The sequence below is a fragment of the Loxodonta africana genome, chromosome X (assembly GCF_030014295.1).
Source record: "Loxodonta africana isolate mLoxAfr1 chromosome X, mLoxAfr1.hap2, whole genome shotgun sequence".
Lineage (NCBI taxonomy): Eukaryota > Metazoa > Chordata > Mammalia > Proboscidea > Elephantidae > Loxodonta > Loxodonta africana.
Window position 1 is genome coordinate 127,806,285 of NC_087369.1, and position 25,370 is coordinate 127,831,654.

The 25,370-nt window shown below is 37.9% G+C and overlaps 2 protein-coding genes across 2 annotated transcripts in view; one reads left to right on the top strand and one right to left on the bottom strand.

Annotated features, from left to right (window-relative positions):
• The window catches only part of NUP62CL (nucleoporin 62 C-terminal like), a 108,536-nt gene extending 107,476 nt beyond the window's left edge, over window positions 1–1,060 (bottom strand). The window contains exons 1-2 of the mRNA XM_010594735.3: window positions 985–1,060; window positions 165–309 (exon numbers count right to left, since the gene is read on the bottom strand). Of these exons, the coding sequence (XP_010593037.1) occupies window positions 165–309; window positions 985–1,060 (221 nt within the window). The remainder of the gene's footprint in view (window positions 1–164; window positions 310–984) is intronic.
• A 6,621-nt stretch (window positions 1,061–7,681) lies between these two features.
• DNAAF6 (dynein axonemal assembly factor 6) overlaps window positions 7,682–25,370 on the top strand; it is a 42,713-nt gene continuing 25,024 nt past the window's right edge. The window contains exons 1-3 of the mRNA XM_003414813.3: window positions 7,682–7,834; window positions 11,903–11,975; window positions 23,444–23,549. Coding sequence (XP_003414861.1) covers window positions 7,682–7,834; window positions 11,903–11,975; window positions 23,444–23,549 — 332 coding nt within the window. The remainder of the gene's footprint in view (window positions 7,835–11,902; window positions 11,976–23,443; window positions 23,550–25,370) is intronic.

Here is a 25,370-nt window from a genome sequence, read left to right on the forward strand (position 1 = left end):
GCACGTCGAGGGGTAGTAAAACAGCTGCCCTAACCCTGGGTCACTGACCCGAATTTTCTGCGCCGCCCGGCCGGGGCCCAAATCTGGAGCTCACACGCGGGAAGAGCGTAGTGGAGGGCAAAGCCCGCAGACAGCCGGGCCAAACGCAAGCCCTACAAACTTACCTCAGTGACAGCCGCCGCCGCTCGCTCTCCCGCCCCAAAGTAAACCGGTAGGCCTCGGAGACCCGCAGGGGCCGACGCGAGCAGGAAAGAATCAGCCTCGTCAACGGGCAAGTTCCCACTGTGGCCGCGCGAACCCAGACCGAGGCTTAAATGGGGTCGGCCTAGTTAACTAGAAAGGGCGGCCATTGACCTGGACTGGGACACGCTCGGATTGGTTGATTCTGGTCTGGCTTCCAAGGGGACTTTCCTTTGATTGGTCAGGAAAGTCAAGCGGGAACCCGGAGGTGGGGGTAGGGGGAAACAAAGTTGTTGCCAAGGCAACAGAGACGCAGAGCTCTCCGCAATCCATTTTCCTGAGCCTAGCAAGGGACCGGAAAACTGATCAAGGTGAGGAAACCCAAACCTCAGGAGGGGGAAAGACGGGGTCCTCAGATGCCGTGGCTATCAAAGAAACTAGGGAGAACTCTGAATACTTACGACTCTGAGAGATACCGCCCCCAAAGTCACAGGTTGCAGGTTGAAGAGACTGTTCCCTACCCACCACCCCCACCACCCCCGTCCTAGACACTAGAAGCTGTTTTAACAAAACTCCGTCTACCAGAATATGAGTGAGAGATGGGCCTGTTTTACCATACAGGGCATGGGTGTTGACCGAGTCAGAGGGCCGAAATGAGCATCTGAAGTCCTATTGACGCCTCTTTTCTCGGCTCACACACACTTGTTGGTTCTCCACTCCCATCCAAAATCGCGAATTGGACAGTGAAGACCGTGTTGCCTTACAGGTAGATCTGGGTGCTCTAAGTTTGAGCAGCCGCTGTACCTTCTGTTTTACATGTACAGGCATGTTTTCTCCTGAACCAGCATGCCTTGGTTGGGATATATTTTTCAGGGGCCATAACCTCGTCCAAAATGAAAAAATTGGCCCGTAACACTTGCTACGTGAACAATGTCCTGTGTGAGAGTGTGTGAACGCTGAGACGTTGAGGGTTCCCAACAGACGTTGATCGGATTGGTTAAGGAGGGGGTTGCAGTCAGACCCTTGCTTAGTGGTAGTGTGGAGCTACCTACGAAGACTTGCGACTGAGAGTAAGTATTATATGTGAGGAACTGTGTCAAAAGGAAATCTGTGGGGAGAGAACAGAGTTTGACCGGAGAGGTAAGGGCGGGGGGCATTTTTTCTAAAAAGTTTCCTGTTGTGATAAGGATTCAGAACAGAAGCTATCTCTTACAGACTTGGGGAGAAAATTTCAAAGTACTGAAAGAAAATTTGCTGCCTCAGCTCCTTTTTAAGATAGTGGTGGAATGTGAGGCTGAAGCAGAGAAACAGGGAGGGAGAAAAATTGTTAACAAATGTATTCACTTTGCCTAAAATGATACACACACACACATACACACACAACCAAACCCGTTGCGGTCACAGCGACCCTGTAGGACAGAGTAGAGCTGCCCCATAGGGTTTCGAAGGAGCGGTTGGTGGATTCAAACTGCCGACCTTTTCGTTAGCAGCCTAGCCCTTAACCATTGCACCACCAGGCTCCAGCACTTGATAACTCAGGATGATTTCTCTGGAAACTATGGATTTGCCTCTCCATGTAAAAAACTCAGTTTTCAAAAGAGAGTGGGATGGTAGAGACCCCCTTATGAATAAGTTGGTTAAGATAAATAATAATGGACAGAGGAAATAAATCAAAAGTGGTTCATTTCTTGACCTGAATTTAGGTTTATGCAAGATTTCAGATATTTTCAAAAACCATCTTGAATTAAATATATTTTAAATTTGTAACAAAAACTCTCAGCCCCCATAGTTACTCATGACTTGGTACATTTGATGGCAGTGAAAATTAGAGACCTAAAAAAGGAAACCATTCTTGGTGTTGTAAAGCACAGTCAAATTGAATTATAATGGGCAGGCAATCATTGATGAGTATTGTCTAAAAATGTAAAAAACCAATTAGCCAATGTATTATAATTTAACTCAGACGTAGGCAGAGATGATGTTTACTTCTGTGTTTTCAGAAGAATTTTAATGCAGGAATTGCTAAGTAAATTGTAAATAAAGATGCAGAAGAAATGCTATATTTAAGAGAATAAATGGATTTTGAATACTTTGAAATTATTCAGTTATAAACAGTACTTTACCTAGGAATATGTTTTTACCTATTTAAGTTCCCAAAGGATACTACTTATCAATTCTTTATTACCCTGATTTCAATAAGCATCATTTCTTTTAAAATAGTCTATAATTCAGAGTTTTCACTAATTTAAACTAGGCTTTCCTCCAATAAGTCAAAATCAAATAGCCATCATTATTGACACTGTGGATGGAGGCAAATAAAATAGAAAACATGATCCCAGTCCTCACAAAACCAGAGTCTGACTTGATTCCACGTTTACTGGTATTACTTCAGTGCCATGGGCCTGGAGCTGTCCTGGTTGAATATTTTTAGTCCCTAACTGGTTTCCAGTGTTTCAGTAATGGGCTTAAGCTCACCTCTATCTATGAAGGTCCCAAGGACTCAGGCTGATGTGAGAAAATCAAAGACTGTCTGGAAAATGCTGCCATTGGCATTAACCTAGCAAAGAAGAGTGAGAGAAGGAAAAACAAAGGGCCTAGAAAATTTATTTTCTAAATAACCATATCTCAAATAAAATACTTAGCAATATATTTTATTTTTAATTAAACTCTTATTTGAATTTTTTTTAAGTTTATTCTTGGCCTATGTTTCCGTCTGGGGCTTGGACCAACAAACCAGTGCTGGGAAGTGCTGTTTTTATTTTTCATTTTACAGCTGAGGAAACTGAGGCACAGATATATTAAATGACTTGGCCAATGTCACACGCTAATAAGTGGTGGTGCCAGATTCAAATCTAGACAGTGTGACTCCAAGATCATCCTTTTTTTTCTTTTAAATCATTACACTATACTATCTGAGTACTCTAGGCAAAAGGAAAAAAAGCATTCCAAGGCACAAAGACAGGAAAGTATGGGGTATGCTTAGGAAGCAGTTTGTTTTTTAACAGAATGCTGAATACATATAGGAGAATATTAGGAGGAAGGGCAGAAAATTAGGTTGATGCTGTATCCTTAAGGGCTTTGATTGTCAGACTTAAGATGTACTTAATGTATATAAAATTTAAAAATAAAATATTGCCCTACAAACTAAACTGCATAGTTCATAAAAAGATACCTTGCTTTAATTTGTTTTTCAAATACGATCTGTTTGTATCTAATGAACTTTAAAAAATGCTTTTAGTAAACTTTAATGAATTATTCTTAATTTGTTAGACTCCTTAAAAAAACTAGTAGAATCTTCATTTCCATTGAATTTAGGATATTTTTTTCCAAAAATTTATATGCTTTTCTCTTTTGATACTTCGAGCTATTTAATTATTCATAAAATATTACAGATTCTTTTATTTCTCAAAATATATCAGCAGACTAGTTATGACTTATTTTATGTTTACAGATTATTATTACATTTGATACAATAAAAAGTATTTTTGCTAAAATGCTAATTTTATTACCTCACATTTTCACTCCTATTTAGCTATAGTATGAATCTGTGCCCTTTTATATCAGAATAATTTGGAATTTACAAGTCTAATTCTAATATGCTTCACATCATAAAGTTTTACTATAAATTATTGTGAATGATTTGTTTAGCAAACGTACTCAAACATATACATCGTAAGGAGTGGCATCCCCTTCAAAGTAGTCACTTTGAGAGGCTGTCTATTCTCATGATCTTACTATTGCTCAAATTACTTTTGGAACAATTCTTTTAGAATTTCTTGAGGCCTGTGGCACATTCTTTTGAATATCCTCAAAGTTGCAAATCTTCATATTTTGAAAATAGCTGTGATATCTAGATGTATTTAGAAATCGCTTGGAGACAAAATCTGATGCGTAATCAACCTGAGTAATATCAGTGATACTGATTTTCTTGGTGATACGTATGAAGGCAATTCAAAAGAAAACTTCCAAAATATTTTGAGCAATGATAGCATAATTTAAATCAGTGTATAACCTTCCAAGGTGACTAGTTTGAAGTACAACATTCATATGAATTTAATCATGCTTCATTCAGTATTCATCAACTACTATGTGGCAACTTCATTTATTAAAGACATTCAGCCTACAGGCATAGCTTCCCACTGTCTGCACTGCTCTGGCTCTCACCTAATGAGAAACAGGCAAGAGTTCCTTCCCAGTTAATGGGTTGTTGTAGGTGCTGTTGAGTCACTTCTGACTCATAGCGAGCCTGTGCAGAACAGAACAAAACACTATCCGGTCCTGCGCCATCCTCACAATTATTGCTATGTTTGAGTCCATTGTTGCAGCTGCCGTTTGTCAGTCCATCTCACTGAAGGTCTTCCTTTTTTTCACTGACCCTGTACTTTACCAAACATGATGTCCTTCTCCAGGGACTGATCCCTCCCGATAACAATTCCAAAGTACATGAGACCAAGTCTCACCATCCTCACTTCTAAGGAGCATCCTGGCTGTACTTCTTCCAAGACAGATTTATTCATTCTTCTGGCAGTCCATGGTGCATTCAATATTCTTCACGGACACCATCATTCAAAGGCATCGACTCTTCTCTGGTCTTCCTTGTTCATTGTCCAGCTTTCACGTGCATGTGAGGCACAGCTTAGTCCTCAAAGTACCATCTTTGCTTTTTAACACTTTAAAGAGGTATTTTGCAGTAGATTTTGCCCAATATAATACGTCATTTGATTTCTTGACTGCTGCTTCCATGGGTCTTGATTGCTGACCCAAGTAAAATGAAAACTGGTGGGTAGAATTTAGAATTAATATGCTTTCCCTAAATCCAATATCCAGTGACTCACTGAACCATAACCTTCCTTTATAACCTCCAACTGTGGGCGCCAAGGTCACATGAGTAAGCTTCTGATGTGGTGCCTGGTTTGGTCTCTCTTTTCCAGCTGAGACTTTGAGCCCTACCCTATTCTGAACCTCCATCTATTTGCTAACTCTCCAACAATCCCCAAGAACTGGACCCTGCTTCCTATGCCCCCATCCATGGACCCTGAATAGGCATCTCTGTGATCAGGACTATTCAACCTTTCTGCCCTGAAACACTGCTCACGTCCAGAAAAGCCTTGCTGCCATGTCCTTGCCAAAAAGATGAGACCCCATTAATAGAAATTCTTATTGCTACCTCAGACATTATATCTGGGGCTTCTGAACATCCTTCTTATGGTTTAGCTTTATAAAAAAAAAAAATATAGGTCCCAGTTTATTCCACTCTCACCAGCCAGTCATTGAAGCCTTATGATCAAGTATCTGTGGGTACTGGCACTATGGGATAATAATTTTTTTTTATATAGCTTTTCACATTTTAACAAACTCTTTCAACCGCATTGCATAATGTAACCATCACAACAATTTTGTAAGGTAGGTAGTACTGAAATAATAAAACAATTTCTCCTATATTTGTTTTTTAAAAGTCTTGTTGCTTTTACAATCTCAAGTGAAAATACTAATTATATTATTGCATTTGATATCTGGATGCGTTTTTCCCTTTCACTGTCAAAGGCAGAAAATGTTTCAATAAAATCTTTGCTTTTACTGTTGAGTAAATATTTAATGAACACATTATCAACTAGGAATTTGAAAATATAAACAGGCGCCTCTTTGTTTAATATGTGTCAATTATTCATTTCCATAGCAGGCTACTAGACCATACTGTGAGAGAAGATTGTTTTATCACCTTTTACTTCACCTTTTCCAATTTAATGAGTTTCCAGTGTAATGAGTTTTAACATTAGCTTATTCTACATCATTATTAGAAGTGATATTCATGCCCAGAAAAATCAAACTTTTAAAGGACTAATAATAGCTGACATATGTTGAGTGCTTACTGTGTGCCAGGCAGCGTTCCAAACGTTTTTACATGTATTAAGCTCTTTACGCTTGTAACAATCCTATGAGATAAAAAATAGCCACTATTATTATCCCCATTTTGAAGATAAGGAAAATGAGGTACAGAGAATTTAAATAATATGTCTGAAGTCACAGCGCTAGGAAGTAAAGGATGGTTACAAATCCAGGTAATGTGACTCCAAAGGCCTTACTCTTAACCACTGTGATATACTGCCTTGATGACAGATGTACAGGACAATTTAATTTGTATTTAGTACCCTCAACATCTTTAATAGGCATTAAGATCAGTTTACTATTTCAAGAAAAATAGTCAAAATAATAGAAAAACACTATAAAACAGAAGATTTGTAATGCATGCAGATAGATTTTGACATGTAACTGTACCATACAAATTTACTGCTCTAGGCACAACTGAAAAGTTTTTAGTGGTTCATTTAATAATAAGAAATGTATTCCTGTGAGTAAATTTTATAAAATAATGTTTAAAAAATATCAGCAGAAGGCTAGAAAAGTTTCCTACTATAATTATGCCCAAATCACTAATAGGCCTAATTCTACAGTCTTATTCAGACAATTCATTAAAGTCTAACACCTCCAAGATTTTTAGAGATCTTGAATTTCTACTCCAAACTTAACTGTAGAGATTTTTTTTTTCTTTTTGTAGAGATTATTTACAACACTGATATCTGGATGGTAGAGTTATAGGTAGTTGTGATTTTCTTATTTATGCTTTTAATGTATTAGTTCCTAAAATTTTCACGATAGAGATACATAGTATTCCTGTTATACTCAGGAAAACAATTATTTTATTTTGTATGAACTTTCAGAAAAGCCAATGAACCAACCCATTAGAGTTCTAAGTATTGAAATAAAGCAGAAGGTACAGGCATACCTGAGGCAAAATTGAAACGAGTAAAGCTTATTGGAGGATAGACCCCAAAAGACATCCTCTTCCGTTCACTAAATAAAATATACAGCCTAGAATACATACGGGGCCCTGGTGGCACAGTGGTTAAGAGGTCAGGTTGCTAACCAAAAGGTCAGCAGTTCAAATCCATTAGCTGCTCCTTGGAAACCCTGTGGGATGGTTCTACTCCGTCTTATAGGGTTGCTATAGGGTCATATGAGTTGGACTTGATGGTAGTGGGTTTTGTTTTGTTTTGTTCAGACAGCATACATGAAACAGATAAAAAAAAAAAAAAAGGTAACGTGAAAAAGTAGGTTCCCAAATAATGATGTCCAATCTATATGACACTGACATGTACTGTCTCTAGAGATAGGGCTCAAGAGTCCACATGTTTAACCGACTTCCCAGGTGATTCTTAAATACACTAAAACCTGAAAACCAGTGTAGTAGGTGCTCAATAAATGCTTGTTAGATTAAATATGAACATTTAAGAAAACAGGATGAATGCTTCAGTTTACTTGCTGCCCCAGATATATGAGTCAGCAAAATACATGCATCTGAAGGAGTTTACAAGGATTTTCAAAGAAGAGACAATGAAATGACCCAGGGAAGGTCAGGAGATGTGACACTTAAAAATTCTTGATGTCTTAAATAAAACAGAAAAGTAAAATACCTCTTTCTGATTACCTTCTTCCTCAGAATATGGAATCTGAAAATACAGAAACTGAAAATATGGAAACTGAAAATGTGGAATCCGAACATATGGAAATTGACACTGTTACTTCAGCTCCTGCTCTGCAAGCCCTCTCTAAACTACTGTACCCTGAAGACGAGGCTGATTTGGAATTTGAGCAGGTGGTCATATACTTAAAGATAAATTAGTTCTATTCACATTAAGTTATAAAACTGTGTTTGAACAACTTGTTCCAACCTTGCAGTGAGAGCAGGGCTATGTCATTCAATATATACGCAGGAGGTTTCAAGGCTGATTATGCATGAGAGTATAACCTCTAGTACATTTCTAGCTAACATAATTGCATTTTTTCTAAACCACCTGAACGCTGAATAGGAAAATAGTTCTGTAACTATGGTAGCAATAGCCACATTTCAAAATGTTTGTCATTTATATTTATGGCCAAAGAATGCTTGACAACCAAAGCAAGAATGGTAGCTAGGACTATTTAAGCCTAGATGGTATTTCTATAAAACAAATATTTTCAATTATATAATACTGATTGGACCCCAAGTGCCAGTCCCCTTAATGCTTTTTGTCTACCCATGAAAACAAAAGAAATATTTTGAGACAAATAATGGGACAAACTAGCTTCAGCCTAGTAAAATTGGTTTCTGCATACATACTCAGCTACAGCTGTGGAGTCTAATTAGTTAAGCAGCATTTGGGATCGGAACAGGTAACCCCAAGTGGACTTGAAGCAGCAAAATGGGTTTCATTTTTGCTAGGAGAGTTCCCTGACCTGATTTTTGGCCACTCCAAGGTCACTGCCAGTATTCCCAGAATGACAAACACTTTCATGTAACCCCTGCTCTCCGCTCTCCTACTCCTTAAATATCAGTGAACTTTGGCTATCTTGGAAACCCTGGTGGCGTAGTAAAGTGCCACAGCTGCTAACCAAGAAGTCAGCAGTTTGAATCCACCAGATGCTCCTTGGAAACTCTATGGGGCAGTTCTACTCTGTCCTATAGGTTCGCTATAAGTTAGAATTGACTCAACTCGATGGCTGTGGGTTTGGTGGTTTTTTTTTTTTTTTTTGGCTATCTTATTACCTATGTGAAGGCAAACAAAATTTGGGGCAGAAATTTCATTATCCTACTGCAATAGATCCATTTGCTTAGTATAATTTTAATGATGTTTTTCATTGTTATGAGCAGTTTACCATGAATAAACAATCTTCATGACCATACATATCAATTTACTCTTCTCCCCAAATTTTTTTTTTGCCATAATGTGGAAAACCAGGTATAATATGAAAACATAGCAAGTTTAGTGGCTTGGAATGAACACTGGATTGGGCTTCCTCCTTCCAGAAAGAGCTTTGATGGAAACAGCAGAGTCAAATAAGACATGAAATGGAAATAAAATTTATAAAAGACGGGAGCTGAGCTTGGAATTAGGATCAGGAACCAAGAAATTTTAGTCAGGAAAAAGTCTTAGGAGAGGCTGAGCAAATATAAATCAGGAGGATAATAACGGCATATACAACAAATAGGACACAAGAGAAAAAATTAGAAGCAATGTAACAACGAAGTTAGGAACACAAACTCATTTTTTGCTACCTTAGCTGAAATAACAAAACAATCATTTCTGGAGGTCACATCCTGGGAATGATAGGGCTATGTGATATAGAAAAAGTAATTAAATTAAGTATTTGAGAAGCAGTGATCTTGAAGAAAGGGAAGTGGCAACTTGTAACTGGAACAGATTCAGAGAAAGGATTTAACCTGTTGCAAAGCCTGTTCCCTTAGGCATTTGTGTGTGGAGAGGTTTATTTGCATCTAGTGATGTTTCTAGAGGAAAAGATGAGTGCTTACGAGAACAGAAAGACTAGGATCATTTTAGTGTGTTGTACAATTTATAGAGGAAAATTACTATAATAATGTATGATTCTGTATATCTGGGTTATAAGCAATTTTGAGAAAATTGGTCATTCAGATACTGCAGTACAGTTATCATTAGAGGGTATAGAATTAGAGTATCAGAACAGTGGGAGAATAATTAATGTTTCTAATGAACTATTAAATTTTCCAGGAGAGAAACTGCTTTTCATTTTTCAACATGTATTAATCTCAGGAGCTGTGGAATGATTACAAGAGTAATGTGTTTTTGAGAATACAGTCTCTGAAAACAGCAAGAGAAGTGCTGCATACACATCGGTTCATTTACACTATCCCCACCATGAGTTGGAAAAGAGCATGCCTGTTGTTTTTTAAACTTATGAGAGGATCTTAAGGCCTCTGGGAAATAAGGTTCACCACTCTTCGCAGACATTGTAACAAAGATGTTCTCTCTTCCATGTTGTAAAGTGGCAGGAATTGCGATAATAAATTGCTCAGATAATTGGATATGAATTCATGGTAAAGGCTCAAATGATATTCTTATAGAAAATAATTGCCAGATGGTTTTTATTGTCTTGTTCTATCTTTTCACGTGAAATTTTCATTTTTAATCATTTATTTTTGTTAAGTTAATACATTGGAATTCCCCTCTGTTCTGATATATGGATCCAATCATCATTGTTCATGGAGAACATACCAATTTTTTTCAGGAATGTTCAAGATCTTATTTCTACTATTTTTAATTCTCTGTGACATGAGGCACTTGACAAAATAGGAGGTCCTCATGTTCCAAGAAAATGCTTTACCCTGATTGATTATTGGCATTCTGGTGATTGGTAATTTAAGAAAAGTACTACAAGTTTATATGACCTTGGTGATTTAAAAAAAAAATGTCCAGAATACTGCCTTGGGATTTTCACATAAAAATGCCTTAGCTGCAGACATAGCACTTTTGAAGCACCTTTTTGGAAAAGAATAGTTACTGTCTCAGACACTGTTGAGATGTTATAGATTAATTTCTGATTTATAGCTGTTGGAATAGTTTAGCATAATAAAGACCCAGGTGAGCTTTTCCACCAGCTTTCAAGGACAGACACTATTCCCTTTGTCCAAATAGGGCATTATAACTTTTGTACATTTGAAGCCTTGGGACTTGAGGGTAGGGGCCTGAGAAAGGGAAAGCTAGAGGCACTAGTTTGCCGGGATCCAAGGAGGAAAGAATTTTTTGACTGCCAGCAGTGGAATGAATTGGAGCTGCAGAGTCTGACATCACAAGAAAAACTAGTAAAAAATTAAAATTTTCTTGAAACATCAAATGAGGTGGTTTTCTGCTATACTGATGGTGTAACACGTGTTGTACTTAGTTGAAAAGACAAAGACTGTTCTTATACTGTGAGTCAGAGGCAGTCCTGTGGGATGTTCATGCTTGGGCAGAAGATGGCAAAATAAATTTGCATTGTATGAAGACTGAAGTTGGGGTTACTGTTCAAATCTACTAATTCAGTGTCAAGAGATGGTGGGATGGGGACCTATTTCATACCCACAGTGGACAGAAGTAAAAGCAGTTATTGGGGCATTTGAATGGGTCATTTGGAGTCTAAATACTTAGACTTCATTTAGTGGTTAAGTTTTATTTCTATAAAATTTTCCCATACATCTAACCTCTACCTAACTAAGACCAGACACTACTAATATCCCATGGATATCAATGATCTTATACTAACAATTCTAACCTTCATAGAGATGAAAGTGGCTCATATTCTTATCCCTGTCCTTCATTACCCCATTGCCATCGAGTCTATTCCGACTCATGGTGACCCTATAGGACAGAGTAGAACTGCCCCATAGGGTTTCCAGGGCTGTAATCTTTCTGGGAACGGATTGCCACATCTTTCTCCCACAGAGCGGCTGGTGGGTTTGAACTGCCAACCTTTTGGTTAGCAGCCGAGTGCTTAACCACTGCACTGCCTGGGCTCCTTCCTTTATCCTCGAGGATACATAATTCACTGAGGTGGAACTGGTGGATCTAGCCTGATGGAAGATCAAATCTACCCTAAAAAAACCAAAAACCAAACCCACTGCCGTCTAGTCGATTCCGACACATAGTGACCCTATGGTCTATTGAACAGAACACTTTTTGAAAGGACAAGGAAAACACATTCAAAATAACACTTGGCATCTGTCTTTTGTATAGTAATGATGAGTAATTGAACCAGAAAACTCTACATGAATATTTTAGATGGAAAGCTTATTAAATTTAAATTATTAAAAAATGTAAATTATTACTAGTCATTTATGTTATACAAGTAGTAATTACAGAATGTTGGACTTTTTTTTCTTCTACTCCAGTCAAATTGTTCATCCACTATTGGAGCCATGGGTCCTGGGAATATTGGACCACCAAAATCAGAAGAGGTCAAAAGTAAGCTATTTAATAAAGCAGTATATATTGATATAATCTTTTTCTTTGTAGAAAAATTACAGGGGAGTAATACTAACCAACATTAAAAAAAAAGTTGCTGTCTTGTCGACTAACTCATGGCAACTCATGACAACCCATGTGTGTTAGAGTAGAACTGTGCTCCATAGGGCTTTTGATGGCTGATTTTTTCAGAAGTAGATCACCAGGTTTTTCTTCCAAGGCACCTCAGGGTGAATTAGAACCTCCAACCTTTAGGTTAGCAGCCAAGCACATTAACCTTTGCACCACCCAGAGACTCCAGTACACACTAGCATTTATTAAAGAGGATCTAAAATAATTGTGAAAATGATGAATAGCCATTTATATATAAAGATGCCGTTGTTACCCTACTGTTGCAGGTAAGTTGTTTTTCTAGTAATAGAAATAAATTTGCTTTGAGTCATCCACATTCTTTGGCATATATTCTTGAGATAGAAAACCAAGAAAGTAGCGTGTGGTTAGACAACTTTTTATTATTTAGGGTCTAGTTACCAAGATCCTTAAATTATTCACCTTCTACCCTCCTAGATTCTGACAACTTCACAGAATTCATTCATTTTTCAATATTTATTGAGTGCCTGTTATATACCAGGCAGTATGATTGTCTCAGACTACAATCGAGATCAAATTAGAAAGGGTTTCTGCCCTCATGTAGCTAATAGTGTTTTAAAAAAGACAATAAAATAAATAACCACAATTTTATCTTACATTGAAATGCTTATGAATTAATGGCCATGGGGTTACATATAAAAGCACAGGTCCAATACACTAGAATAAATAATTTGAGTGTTTTTCTAGCATTTTGGTCTATACTTTTTCACAGAGTTGAGCATTTCACACATCTTTAAAAAATAAAAGGCTCTAGTTCTATTGGTTATTATCACAGTTACGGGAGGATGAGCAGAGGGAGGAAGTGAAATTCATTAATTAATTTAGCTAATTGTAAAATACTTTATCTGGAAAAAATGTTTAATGTAATGGCTAAAATGAGGTCTAGGGATGATTTTAAATCTCCTGTTGCTATAATCAAGAGTCTGTTTGCCTTATTCGAATGATATTCACTCCATGGAGAACTAGTTCAAATTTGGATTATTTCTGTGCTACCTATATTCCTGAAAATGTGGGTCAAATAATCTCTGAATTTGGAGGGCAATGAGTCATATGCAAAAAATTATATATAAATCTACAGTTAGACTTTACAAAGCCCATGCTAGATTAAAAAAAAAAACATGCTAGATAGAAGCAGACAATTTCAAAAGTATGAGCAGAATTAAAAAACTAACAATCAGATGCATTTCTGGGAATGCTTAAAAGGACCTAAAGTAATGTTCTGCACCTGATATGGGTCTCAATTTACTGCCTCAATAGTTGGAACAGACGTAAACCGGGCTTTTGTATGACTACTACAGCCTGTCTACTTGAAACATTGAAAGATGACACGTAGACACTCAGGCACATGCTCAGTTCTGCATGAAGGACAAAGAGATTTTCTTGAAAGTTCATGTCTACATGAGGAAAACACTGAGTTAAAAAAAAAAGATCATTGTTGCCACTGTTTTCAGTTTCTTTAATATTTTTAAGAATTGTATCATGTTTTCATGGAGAAGGCCTCTAAGGATTTTTATATAGTACACAATGCAGTACTGCTAAATGAAAGTAGCCAGTCCGGAAAAGCTACATACTGTTATGATACCAACTATATGACTTTCTGGAAAAAGCAAAATTATACAGACAGTAAAAAGATCAGTGGTTTCCAGGGGTTTAAGAAGAGAGGAGAGGAATGAATAGGGCACAGGGCATTTTTAGGGCAGTGAAGCTATTCTGTATGATGTTGTAATGGTGGGCACATGACATTAAGCATTTGTCAAAACTCTTAGGACCGCACACACACAGAGTGAAGCCTAATGTGAACTATAGACTTTAGTTAATAATGTTGTCAATATTGGTTCATAAATTATAACAAATATATTACAGGAATGCAAGATGTTAATAAAAAACAATGTGTAGTGGTAGGGAATAAATACGAACTCTGCAAAAAATTTTTTTATTTACTGTACTTTCTACACAGGTTTTTTTTGTGGGGGGGAACTTAATACTGCTCTAAAAAAGAAAGTCTATTTAAAAAAAAACATACACAAAAAGCAAAATAATACATTTCTACCTAAATCAGATTATTGTATGTTCAATATGTAGTTTCTTTTTTTTTTAAAACAGTCAGTACACATATTGTTCTATGACACTGGTTAACAACCCCCGACATGTCAACACTCTCCCTTCTCAACCGTGGGTTCCCCTTTTACCAGCTTTCCTGTTCCCTCCTGCCTCCTAGTCCCTGTCCCTGGACTGGTGTGCTCCTTTAGTCTCATTTTGTTTTATGGGCCTGTTCAATCTTTGGCTGAAGGGTGAACCTCAGGAGTGACTTCATTATAGAGCTGAAAGGGTATTATCCAGGGGTCATACTCTCAGGATTCCTCCAGTCTCTGTCAGGCCAGCAAGTCTGGTCTTTCTTTTTGAGTTGGAATTTTGTTCCACATTTTTCTCCAGTTCTGTCCAGGACCCACTATTTTGATCCTTGTCAGAGCAGTCAGTGGTGGTAGCCAGGAACCATCTAGTTTTACTGGACTCAGTGTGGTGGAGGCCATGGTAGATGTGGTCCATTAGTCCCTTGGACTAATCTGTCTCTTGTATCTTTAGTTTTCTTCATTCTTCCTTGCTCCCGAAGGGTTGAGATCAATGGAGTATCCAAGATTGCCACTCACAGGCTTTTTTTTTTTAAGAATTTTTATCGTGCTTTAAGTGAAAGTTTACAAATCAAGTCAGTCTCTCACACAAAAACCCATATATACCTTGCTACACACTCCCAATTACTCCCCCTAATGAGACAGCCTGCTCTCTCCCTCCACTCTCTCTTTTCGTGTCAATTTTGCCAGCTTCTAACCCCCTCCACCCTCTCATCTCCCCTCCGGGCAGGAGATGCCAACATAGTCTCAAGTGTCCACCTGATCCAAGAAACTTACTCCTCATCACCATCCCTCTCCAACCCATTGTCCAGTCCAATCCATGTCTGAGGAGTTGGCTTCGGGAATGGTTCCTGTCCTGGGCCAGCAAAAAGTTGCAGGGCCATGACCCACCGGGTCCTTCCAGTCTCAGTCAGACCATTAAGTCTGGCCTTTTTATGAGAATTTGTGGTCTGCATCCCACTGCTCTCCTGCTCCTTCAGGGGTTTTCTGTTGTGTTCCCTGTCAGGGCAGTCATCGGTTGTAGCCTGGCACTATCTAGTTCTTCTGGTCTCAGGATGATGTAGTCTCTGGTTCATGTGGCCCTTTTTGTCTCTTGGGCTCGTAATTACCTTGTGTCCTTGGTGTTCTTCATTCTCCTTTGATCCAGGTGGGTTGAGACCAATTGATGCATCTTAGATGGCTGCTTGCTAGCGTTTAAGACCCCAGATGCCACTCTTCAAAATGGGATGCAGAATGTTTTCTTAATAGATTTTATTATGCCAATTGGCTTAGATGTCCCCTGAAACCATGGTCCCCAGACCCCTGCCCCTGCTACACTGGCCTTCGAAGCATTCAGTTTATTCAGGAAACTTCTTTGCTTTTGGTTTAGTCCAGTTGTGCTGACCACCCTTGTATTGTGTGCTATCTTTCCCTTCACCTAAAGTAGTTCTTATCTACCATCTAATTAGTGGATGCCCCTCTCCCACCCTCCCTCCCTCCCACCTCCCATAACCACAAAAGAATGTTTTCTTCTCAGTTTAAACTATTTCTCAAGTTCTTATAATAGTGGTCTTATACAATATTTGTCCTTTTGCAACTGACTAATTTCACTCAGCATAATGCCTTCCAGGTTCCTCCATGTTATGAAATGTTTCACAGATTCCTCACTGTTCTTTATCGATGCGTAGTATTCCATTGTGTGAATATACCATAATTTATTTATCCATTATTCCGATGATGGGCATCTTGGGTGCTTCCATCTTTTTGCTATTGTAAACAGTGCTGCAATAAACATGGGTGTGCATATATCTGCTTGTGTAAAGGCTCTTATTTCTCTAGGATATATTCCAAGGAGTGGGATTGCTGGATCCTATGGTAGTTCTATTTCTAGCTTTTTAAGGAAGCGCCAAATCGATTTCCAAAGTAGTTGTACCAGTTTACATTCCCACCAGCAGTGTAGAAGTGTTCCAATCTCTCCACAGCCTCTCCAACATTTATTTTGTGTTTTTTGGATTAATGCCAGCCATTTTGGAGTGAGATGAAATCTCATTGTACTTTCGATCTGCATTTCTCTAATGGCTAATGATCGTGAACAGTTCCTCATATATCTGTTAGCTACCTGAATGTCTTCTTTAGTGAAGTGTCTATTCATATCTTTTGCCCATTTTTTAATTGGGTTATTTGTCCTTTTGCAGTTGAGTTTTTGCAGTATCATATAGATTTTAGAGATCAGGCACTGATCAGAAATGTCATAGCTAAAAACTTTTTCCCAGTCTGTAGGTAGTCTTTTTACTCTTTTGGTGAAGTCTTTGGATGAGCATAGGTGTTTGATTTTTAGGAGCTCCCAGTTCTCTAGTTTTTCTTCTATGTTCTTTATAATGTTTTCTATACTGTTTATGCCATGTATTAGGGCTCCTAATGTTGTCCCTATTTTTTATTCCATGATCTTTATCGTTTTAGATTTTATATTTAGCTCTTTGATCCATTTTTGAGTTAGTTTTTGTGCATGGAGTGAGGTATGGGTCTTGTTTCATTTTTTTGCAGGTGGATATCGAGCTATGCCAGCACCATTTGTCAAAAAGACTGTCTTTTCCCCATTTAACTGTTTTGGGGCCTTTGTCAAATATCAACTGCTCATATGTAGATGGATTTATGTCTGGATTCTCAATTCTGTTCCATTGGTCCATGTATCTGTTGTTGTACCAGTACAGGCTGTTTTGACTACTGTGGTGGTATAATAGGTTCTAAAATCAGGTAAAGTAAGGCCTCCCACTTTGTTCTTCTTTTTCAGTAATGCCTTATTTACCCGGGGCCACTTTCCCTTCCATATGAAGTTGGTGATTTCTTTCTCCATTTTATTAAAGAATGTCTTTGGGATTTGGATTGGAATGGCATTAAATGTATAGATCGCTTTCGGTAGAATACACATTTTTATTATGTTAAGTCTTCCCATCCATGAGCAAGGTATGTTCTTCCACTTATGTAAGTCTCTTTTGGTTTCTTGCCGAAGCGTACTGTAGTTTTCTTTGTATAAGTCTTTTACATCTCTGCTAAGATTTATTCCTAAGTATTTAATCTTCTTGGGGGCTACTGTAAATGACATTGACTTGGTGATTTCCTCTTCTATGTTGTTTTTGTTGATGTAGAGGAATCCAACTGATTTTTGTATGTTTATCTTGTATCCCGATACTCTGCTGAACTCTCCTATTAGTTTCAGTAGTTTTCTGGAGGATTCCTTAGGGTTTTCTGTGTATAAGATCACATCATCTGCAAATAGAGATACTTTGACTTCTTCCTTGCCAATCTGGATGCCCTTTATTTCTTTATCTAGCCTAATTGCTCTGGCTAGGACTTCCAGCACAATGTTGAATAAGAGTGGTGATAAAGGACATCCTTGTCTGGTTCCCGATCTCAATGGGAATGTTTTCAGGCTCTCTCCATTTAGGGTGATGATGGCTGTTGGCTTTGTATAAATGCTCTTTATTATGCTGAGAGATTTTCCTTCTATTCCTATTTTGCTGAGAGTTTTTATCATGAATGCGTGTTGAACTTTGTCAAATGCCTTTTCTGCATCAATTGATAAAATCATGTGATTCTTGTCTTTTGTTTTATTTATGTGGTGGATTACATTAATTGTTTTTCTAATGTTGAACCATCCCTACATACCTGGTATGAATCCCACTTGGTCATGGTGAATTATTTTTTTGATATGCTTTTGAATTCTATTGGCTAGAATTTTGTTGAGGATTTTTGCATCTACATTCATGAGGGATATAGGTCTATAATTATCTTTACCCGGTTTTGGTATCAGGGATATGGTGGCTTCATAGAATGAGTTTGGGAGTATTCCATCCTTTTCTATGCTCTGAAATACCTTTAGTAGTAGTGGTGTTAACTCTTCTCTGAAAGTTTGGTAGAACTCTGCAGTGAAGCCATCCAGACCAGGGCTTTTTTTTTCTTGGGAGTTTTTTGGTTACCTTTTCAATCTCTTCTTTTGTTATGGGTCTATTTAGTTGTTCTACCTCTGTTTGTGTTAGTTTAGGTAGGTTGTGTGTTTCTAGGAATTCATTCTTCTAGGTTTTCAAATTTGTTTAAGTATAGTTTTTCATAATAATCTGATATGATTCTTTTAATTTCAGTTGGGTCTGTTGTAATATCGCCCATCTCATTTCTTATTCGGGTTATTTGCTTCCTCTCCTGTTTTTCTTTTGTCAGTTTGGCCAGTGGTTTATCAATTTTGTTGATTTTTTTCAAAAAACCAGCTTTTGGGCTTGTTAACTCTTTCAGTTGTTTTTCTGTTTTGTATTTCATTTAGTTCAGCTCTGATTTTTATTATTTGTTTTCTTCTGGTGCCTGTGGGTTTCTTTTGTTGCTCTCTTTCTATTTGTTCAAGTTGTAGGGATAGTTCTTTGATTTTGGCCCTTTCTTCTTTTTGGATGTATGCATTTACTGATATAAATTGGCCTCTGAGCACCGCTTGTGCTGTGTCCCAAAGGTTCTGATAGGAAGTGTTTTCATTCTCATTGGATTCTCTGAATTTCTTTATTCCGTCCTTAATGTCTTTTATAATCCAGTCTTTTTTGAGCAGGGTAATGTTCAGTTTCCAAGTGTTTGATTTCTTTTCCCTGCTTTTCCTATTATTGATTTCCACTTTTATGGCCTTATGGTCAGAGAAGATGCTTTGTAATATTTCAATGTTTTGGATTCTGCTAAGGCTTGCTTTATGACCTAATATGTGGTCTATTTTAGAGAATGTTCCATGTGCACTGGAAAAGAAAGTATACTTGGTTGCTGTTGGGTGGAATGTTCTGTATATGTCTACGAGGTCAAGTTCGTTGATTGTGGCATTTAGATCTTCCGTGTCTTTATTGAGCTTCTTTCTGGATGTCCTGTCCTTCACCGAAAGTGGTGTGTTGAAGTCTCCTACTATTATTGTGGAGCTGTCTATCTCACTTTCCAATGCTGATAGAGTTTGTTTTATGTATCTTGCAGCCCTGTCATTGGGTGCATAAATATTTAATATGGTTATATCTTCTTGGTGTATTGTCCCTTTAATTAATATATAATGTCCTTCCTTATCCTTTCTGTTGGATTTAACTTTAAAGTCTATTTTGTCAGAAATTAATATTGCCACTCCTGCTCTTTTTTGATTGTTGTTTGCTTGATATATTTTTTTCCATCCTTTGAGTTTTAGTTTGTTTGTGTCTCTAAGTCTAAGGTGTGTCTCTTGTAGGCAGCATATAGACGGATCTTGTTTTTGAATCCATTCTGCACTTTCTGCCTTTTTATTGGTGCATTTAGTCCATTTACATTCAGGGTAATTATGGATAGGTATGAACTTAGTGCTATCATTTTGATGTCTTTTTTGTGTGTGTGTTGTTGACAGTTTCTTTTTCCCACTTGATTTTATGTGCTGAGTAGATTTTCTTTATACATTGTCCTTTCCTCATATTTGTTGTTGTTGATTTTTTTTCTGCTGAGTCTGTATTTTTCCGTTGTATTTTATTTTGATGAGTAAAAAAGATGGGGCCCACGCCTCCCGCCGGCCTCGGACCCTCGGGCCCCACGGCCGCGGAACCGGGGATGAGCGGGCGCGGCGGTGACTGGGTGGTGTTGGATTTTTTTTTGTTTGTTTTTTCTCCCCCCCACCCCCACTCCTTCTTTTTCTCTCTGTAGGATAGTTTATCTCCTTTGTGGTTACCTTATTATTTACTCCTATTTTTCTGAATTTAAAACTTTTATTTCTTTGTATCACCGTATCTTCCTCTCCCTATGGAATGCGTATGATTACATTTCTTAGTCCCTTTTTGTTATTTTAATGTCGTCTTCTTTTACATAATAACATCGCTGTTACCCTGTTTTGAGCTTTTTTTTTTTTTCTTGCTTTGTGTTTTTGGATTTCCCTGTCTGGGTTGAGTTCTGGTTACTCTGCCTAGTGTTCTAGACTTGGGTTGATACCTGATATTATTGATTTTCTAACCAAAGATCTCCCTTTAATATTTCTTGTAGTTTGGGTCTGGTTTTTACGAATTCCCTTAACTTGTGTTTATCTGGAAATGTCTTAATTTCATCTTCATATTTAAGAGACAGTTTTGCTGGATATATGATTCTTGGCAGGCAGTTTTTTTCCTTTAATTTTTTAAATATGTCATCCCATAGCCTTCTTGCCTGCATGGTTTCTGCCGAGTGGTCTGAGCTTATTCTTATTGGCTCTTTTTTGTAGCTGACTTTTCGTTTATCCCTCGCTGCTCTTATAATTCTCTCTTTTATCTTTGGTTTTGGCAAGTTTGATTATAATATGTCTTGGTGACTTTCTTTTAACATCTACCTTATGTGGAGTTCGATGAGCATCTTGGATAGATATCGTCTCATCTTTCACAATATCAGGGAAGTTTTCTGCCAACAAATCTTCAACAATTTTCTCTGTATTTTCTGTTATCCCTCCCTGTTCTGGTACTCAGTCTCTCGTAGGTTATTTCTCTTGATAGAGTCCCACATGATTCCTAAGGTTTCTTCATTTTTTTTTAATTCTTTTATCTGATTTTTCTTCAAATATATTAGTGCCAAGTGATTTATCTTCGAGTTCAGAAATTCTAGCTTCTACTTACTCAATTCTCCTCCTCTGACTTTCTATTGAGTTGTCTACTTCTGTAATTTTATTGTTAATCTTCTGAATTTCTGATTGCTCTCTGTCTATGGATTTTTTCAGCTTATTAAACTTTTCATTATGTTCCTGAATAATCTAATTTCTTCAGTTGCTTTATCTCTGTGTTCCTTGGCTTGTTCTGTGTATTGACTCATTTTCTTCCTGATGTCTTGAAGGGTTCTGTATATTAATCTTCTGTATTCTGCCTCTGGTAATTCCAAGAATGCACTTTCATCTAGAAGATCCCTGGATTCTTTGTTTTGAGAGCCTGTTGAGGTGATCATGGTCTGTTTCTTTATGTGACTTGATATTGACTGTTTTCTCTGAGCCATCTATAAGTTATTGTATTAGTTTATGCTTGCTTACTGTGTCGTAGCTGCTTGCTTTGTTTTGTTTTGGTATACCCCTATGGGTTGCTTGAGTGAGCGAGCTTATTTCGCCTTTGGAGCTGTGGTGTCCTGTCCCCAGCTGGCTAGAGCTGTTATCAGGTATATTAGTCTAGGAGTCCATTCAGTTTTCTTGTATGAATGCAGCTTAGGTTTCCAGGTAGCTGATCATCAAGTGTGTGGTACAGGCTCTGTCCTACAGTTTTAGAGGGGCAGGAGTGATTGGTGTATATACCAGTATCTGATTGCAGCAGAGGGTCACACTCTGAACAAGGCAGGGGGCTGAGAACCAATCCCTGAGTGTCTCTGAAGAAAACGCGTCTCTGTTTCCTAGAGCGTGTTGGTGGGTGGGTTCAGCAGAGGGACCATGGGCACCCACAGTTTTTGGTTGTAAGGACTGGGAGGTACCAGTTATCTTTGGACCACTGTTGCAGGTGGCTGGGTGACCTGAGTGGAGCTACCAGTCCTTAGGTCCCTGATGTGAGTAGGTGAGGACCTTGTTTAATAGGCAAAGCAACCTCAAATGTCAAACACCCACCTCTCCACTGCACAGGTGAAATAGTTGGAGTTTGCCAACAAGGGCCTATTCTCCTGAAATAAGCCCACACAGGTCCATGCAGAAGGGAAAGGTGCTCAACGTCCATGGACACTTTATGCCTGGATAGGAGCCACTTCTGTCCTGGGCTCCCCTGGTTAATGGAGCTAGCAAATTATCTTTTTCCCCCAGTTGCAAATTTTTTCCTTCCCCAAGGCCGGGAGGATGGCTCCAGGTGCTCACCAGGGTCTATCTCAGGCCTAGGGATTCAGCCACTGAAGCTGGCTTGGGGGTGGGTGGGGGCGCTGTAAAATATACACAAGTACTTAGCTTTTGCTGAGAGCACCCTTCTCCTCAGGTTCCGGAGGTGTGAGTGGGCTGTGTGGCTGGCTGCTTCTCCCTGAGGAAACTGTGGCCAAACACTAGGACCAGCCCGTTGCCACTGCTGCTCTGGGAATGGTGCCTGAGGGCCCCCCACGATTCAAGTCCAGCAACTCCTCTCTGCTTCTGAATGGTCTCTTCCTTCCCTTGCCCCTCAGTTCATTGTCTAAGCTTGCCTTTGATGCTCAGGGCTCCCAGCTTGTCACAAATATACTCGTTTCACTTGTTTTTTTGGGTCTTTGTTGTAAAGAGGGCTTGCCTGAAGCGTCCGTCTATCCTGCCATCTTGGCTTCACCTCTGATATGTAGTTTTATGTAAAATGGGAATATTTCTGTCTTAGTCTGGGTTCTATGGAGGGGCAAAACCAGTGAAGCATATATAAATATATAGAGAGAGGGAAATTTACTTCAAGGAAATGGCTCACACAATTGTGAGGAAATGGCTCATGCAATTGTGCCATTTGGCAAGTTCCAAATCTGTGCATCAGGTAACAGGCTGAAGACCTCTGCTGGTTCATGTGGTTGCAGTGGATAATGAACTCAAAAATTTGTGGGTCAGCAGGCCAGAGGCCTCTGCTGGTTCACAGGGTTGCTGGGGGTTGGCGAATCCAAAATTTGCACGTGAGGCGGCAGGCTGAAGACTTCTGCAGGTGAATGTCCCAAGGACCAGAGGTTAGGTGACAAGAAGTGTGCAAGGTCCAGAAAGAGAGAGCTTTGCCAAAACATCCACTTATATACTGGAGGCAGTCCATACCCAAAAGGAAACTCCCCTTTCAACTGCTTGGCTACTCATATCATATCACAAAATAGAAGGTGATTGCATAGCGTCTGCCAAACCACTGAGAATCATAGTCTAGTCAAGTTGACACATAAAGTTAATCATCACAATTTCTTTGCTTATATATGTATAGAGAAAAAGACTAGAAAGCTATATGCCAGAATGCTAACAGTGATTATCTCTGTGAGTTGGAGTATAGCTTTTTAAACTTTCTTCTTTTTGCTCTTATGTCTTGTCTAAATATTCTACAATTAATATGTATTAGTTTTGTACTGACAAAAAAATTAAAGTCAGTTGTTACTAATTTAGGTTAGGTTTGGAAAAAACAAGCTAGTGATTACAAATAGAAAATGTTTTATTTGAATTGTCCCAAACTGAGTGTGAAGAAGAATGCGAGCAATTTTAACCCCCCCCCCCCCGTAAGGGAGCAATTTAGAGGGGAGAAATGGGCAACAGTTTCAGTTTTATCTTCCGTTTCTTTACAGTCATTCCTCAAACCAGTGTTGAAATTAGCGAGGACATTTGGAATTCAGAAGAGGTTCCGGAAGGAGCAGAGCATGATGATATGTGGGATGTTAGAGAGATACCCGAGTAAGTCAAATGAAGCCTGGAATGTGTTTAAGAGTTTAAGTTAGATATGTCCTCTGATACCATTCTATTTTTTGACAAGATTCATAAAGTAACTTACACCACAGAAAAGATAAAACTGTAGTGACACACAGAAGACATGTGTAATTGATGATTTTTTCCTTTATAGAGAAACAAATAATAAAACATAAAACCTTCCTTTCAGTTACTATCTAACAAAAGAATGAAAAATAGAGTCATTTCCACTATAAATTTACATTTAATGCCAATTGTGCAATGTAGAACTAACAGTGGGAGAAGCCCAGCCCCTTAAATTACAAGCATTCATACAAACTAAATTACAAACCATGTTAATGTATCAAAGACCTACTTTTAATTATTCAATGCTCCACAATTTCTATAAAAGGCTATGTTCTCCCTCTAATTATCAATTTACCTGTACTTATTTATTAGATATTTTTAGAAGTATATAAAAAAAGAAGTGTAGTTAGTATTTAGTATATTTTACCTTGCATTGTACCTTTTTCAATATCATCAAATTATAAACATGAAATTTAGAATAATGATCCTAAAAAGCTTTCACTCTGATTAAAAAAAAAAAAAAAAACGCTTATACTTTTAAGGAACTTAAAGTGTGTTTACATACATAGTTGAAATTAATGCTTAAAGAGACTAAGCTTAAAAATAACCTGGAATGAATATTTAGAATAACTTGTAAACAAAGGTAATAATTACTAAATTATAATGTGCTTTATACATTCTTGAAGATTTCTATGACAAGTGATCTGGCAACTTTTCTAATTCTGACTACAAAACTGTGCCACGTCCTTTAAGAAAACACCTATTCTTCTATCTTCTATGTCAGTTCTGAAAACAGAAGCAGGGGGAGACTGCAGATAATTAACTAGAAAAAAAAGCATTCAGCTTTAGAATAAATAATGTCAAAAAATGTAAACCTCATAAAAATAAAAAACAAAAGGAGATTTTTAAAACAGCATTTCTGTCTGCATCCTAAGAATATAGAAGAGTTTTTTTTTATGTTTATGTAATGCCCACACAGCCATATGAAAGGTAAGATTTAAGCCACTCATTTGTCATGTTGTCTAATGAATGCCAAACATCTGTATGTGGCAAGCTCCAAATTTGCGTAAATTTTCACTTTTCATCCTGATATTTGATGTTCTATAGATAGAACATCCATGAAAGTGTTAAGTGAATAATAATGCCAATCAAGATGTGGAGAAAATTGCTGTATAATATTTTTTTAATCTTTATTTTCTACCTCATGCAAATACATTTCAAAATATCCCAAAGCCTAATAGGAAAATGGGTGAAGGATATGAATAGGCAGCTCACAAAAGAAGAATCACAAGTGGCCAAACGAAAAATAATAAGGATCTTTAAGGAGATGACCTTAGAGGGGAGTATGAGGGTCTTTATTTGGGAGGTTTTTTTTTTTTTTAATTTGAGACATTTTTGAAGGAAGATTTGGTATGTGAGTAGACATAATGGATGAGAAGAAAGCATTAAAGATAATGCTATGGTTACTAGTTTGGGTGACTGGATGAATATCAATGGTATTAACTGTAATAGGGAATACGTGGAAGAGAAGCAGTGAGTTTGATTTTGGATATGTGCATCTGAGATGCCTTTGTGGCATCCAGGCAAACCAATATACAAGGCAGTTGGAAAATTGAGTCTGGAGCTCAGGATAAGAGCAGGATCCATTTGGGAATCACCGGCATATGGATCAATACCTTTCTGTTCTGTTTTAACCTGGCTTCACCTTTGCAAATATTTGGTAGATGTTATAGCCTATTAAGA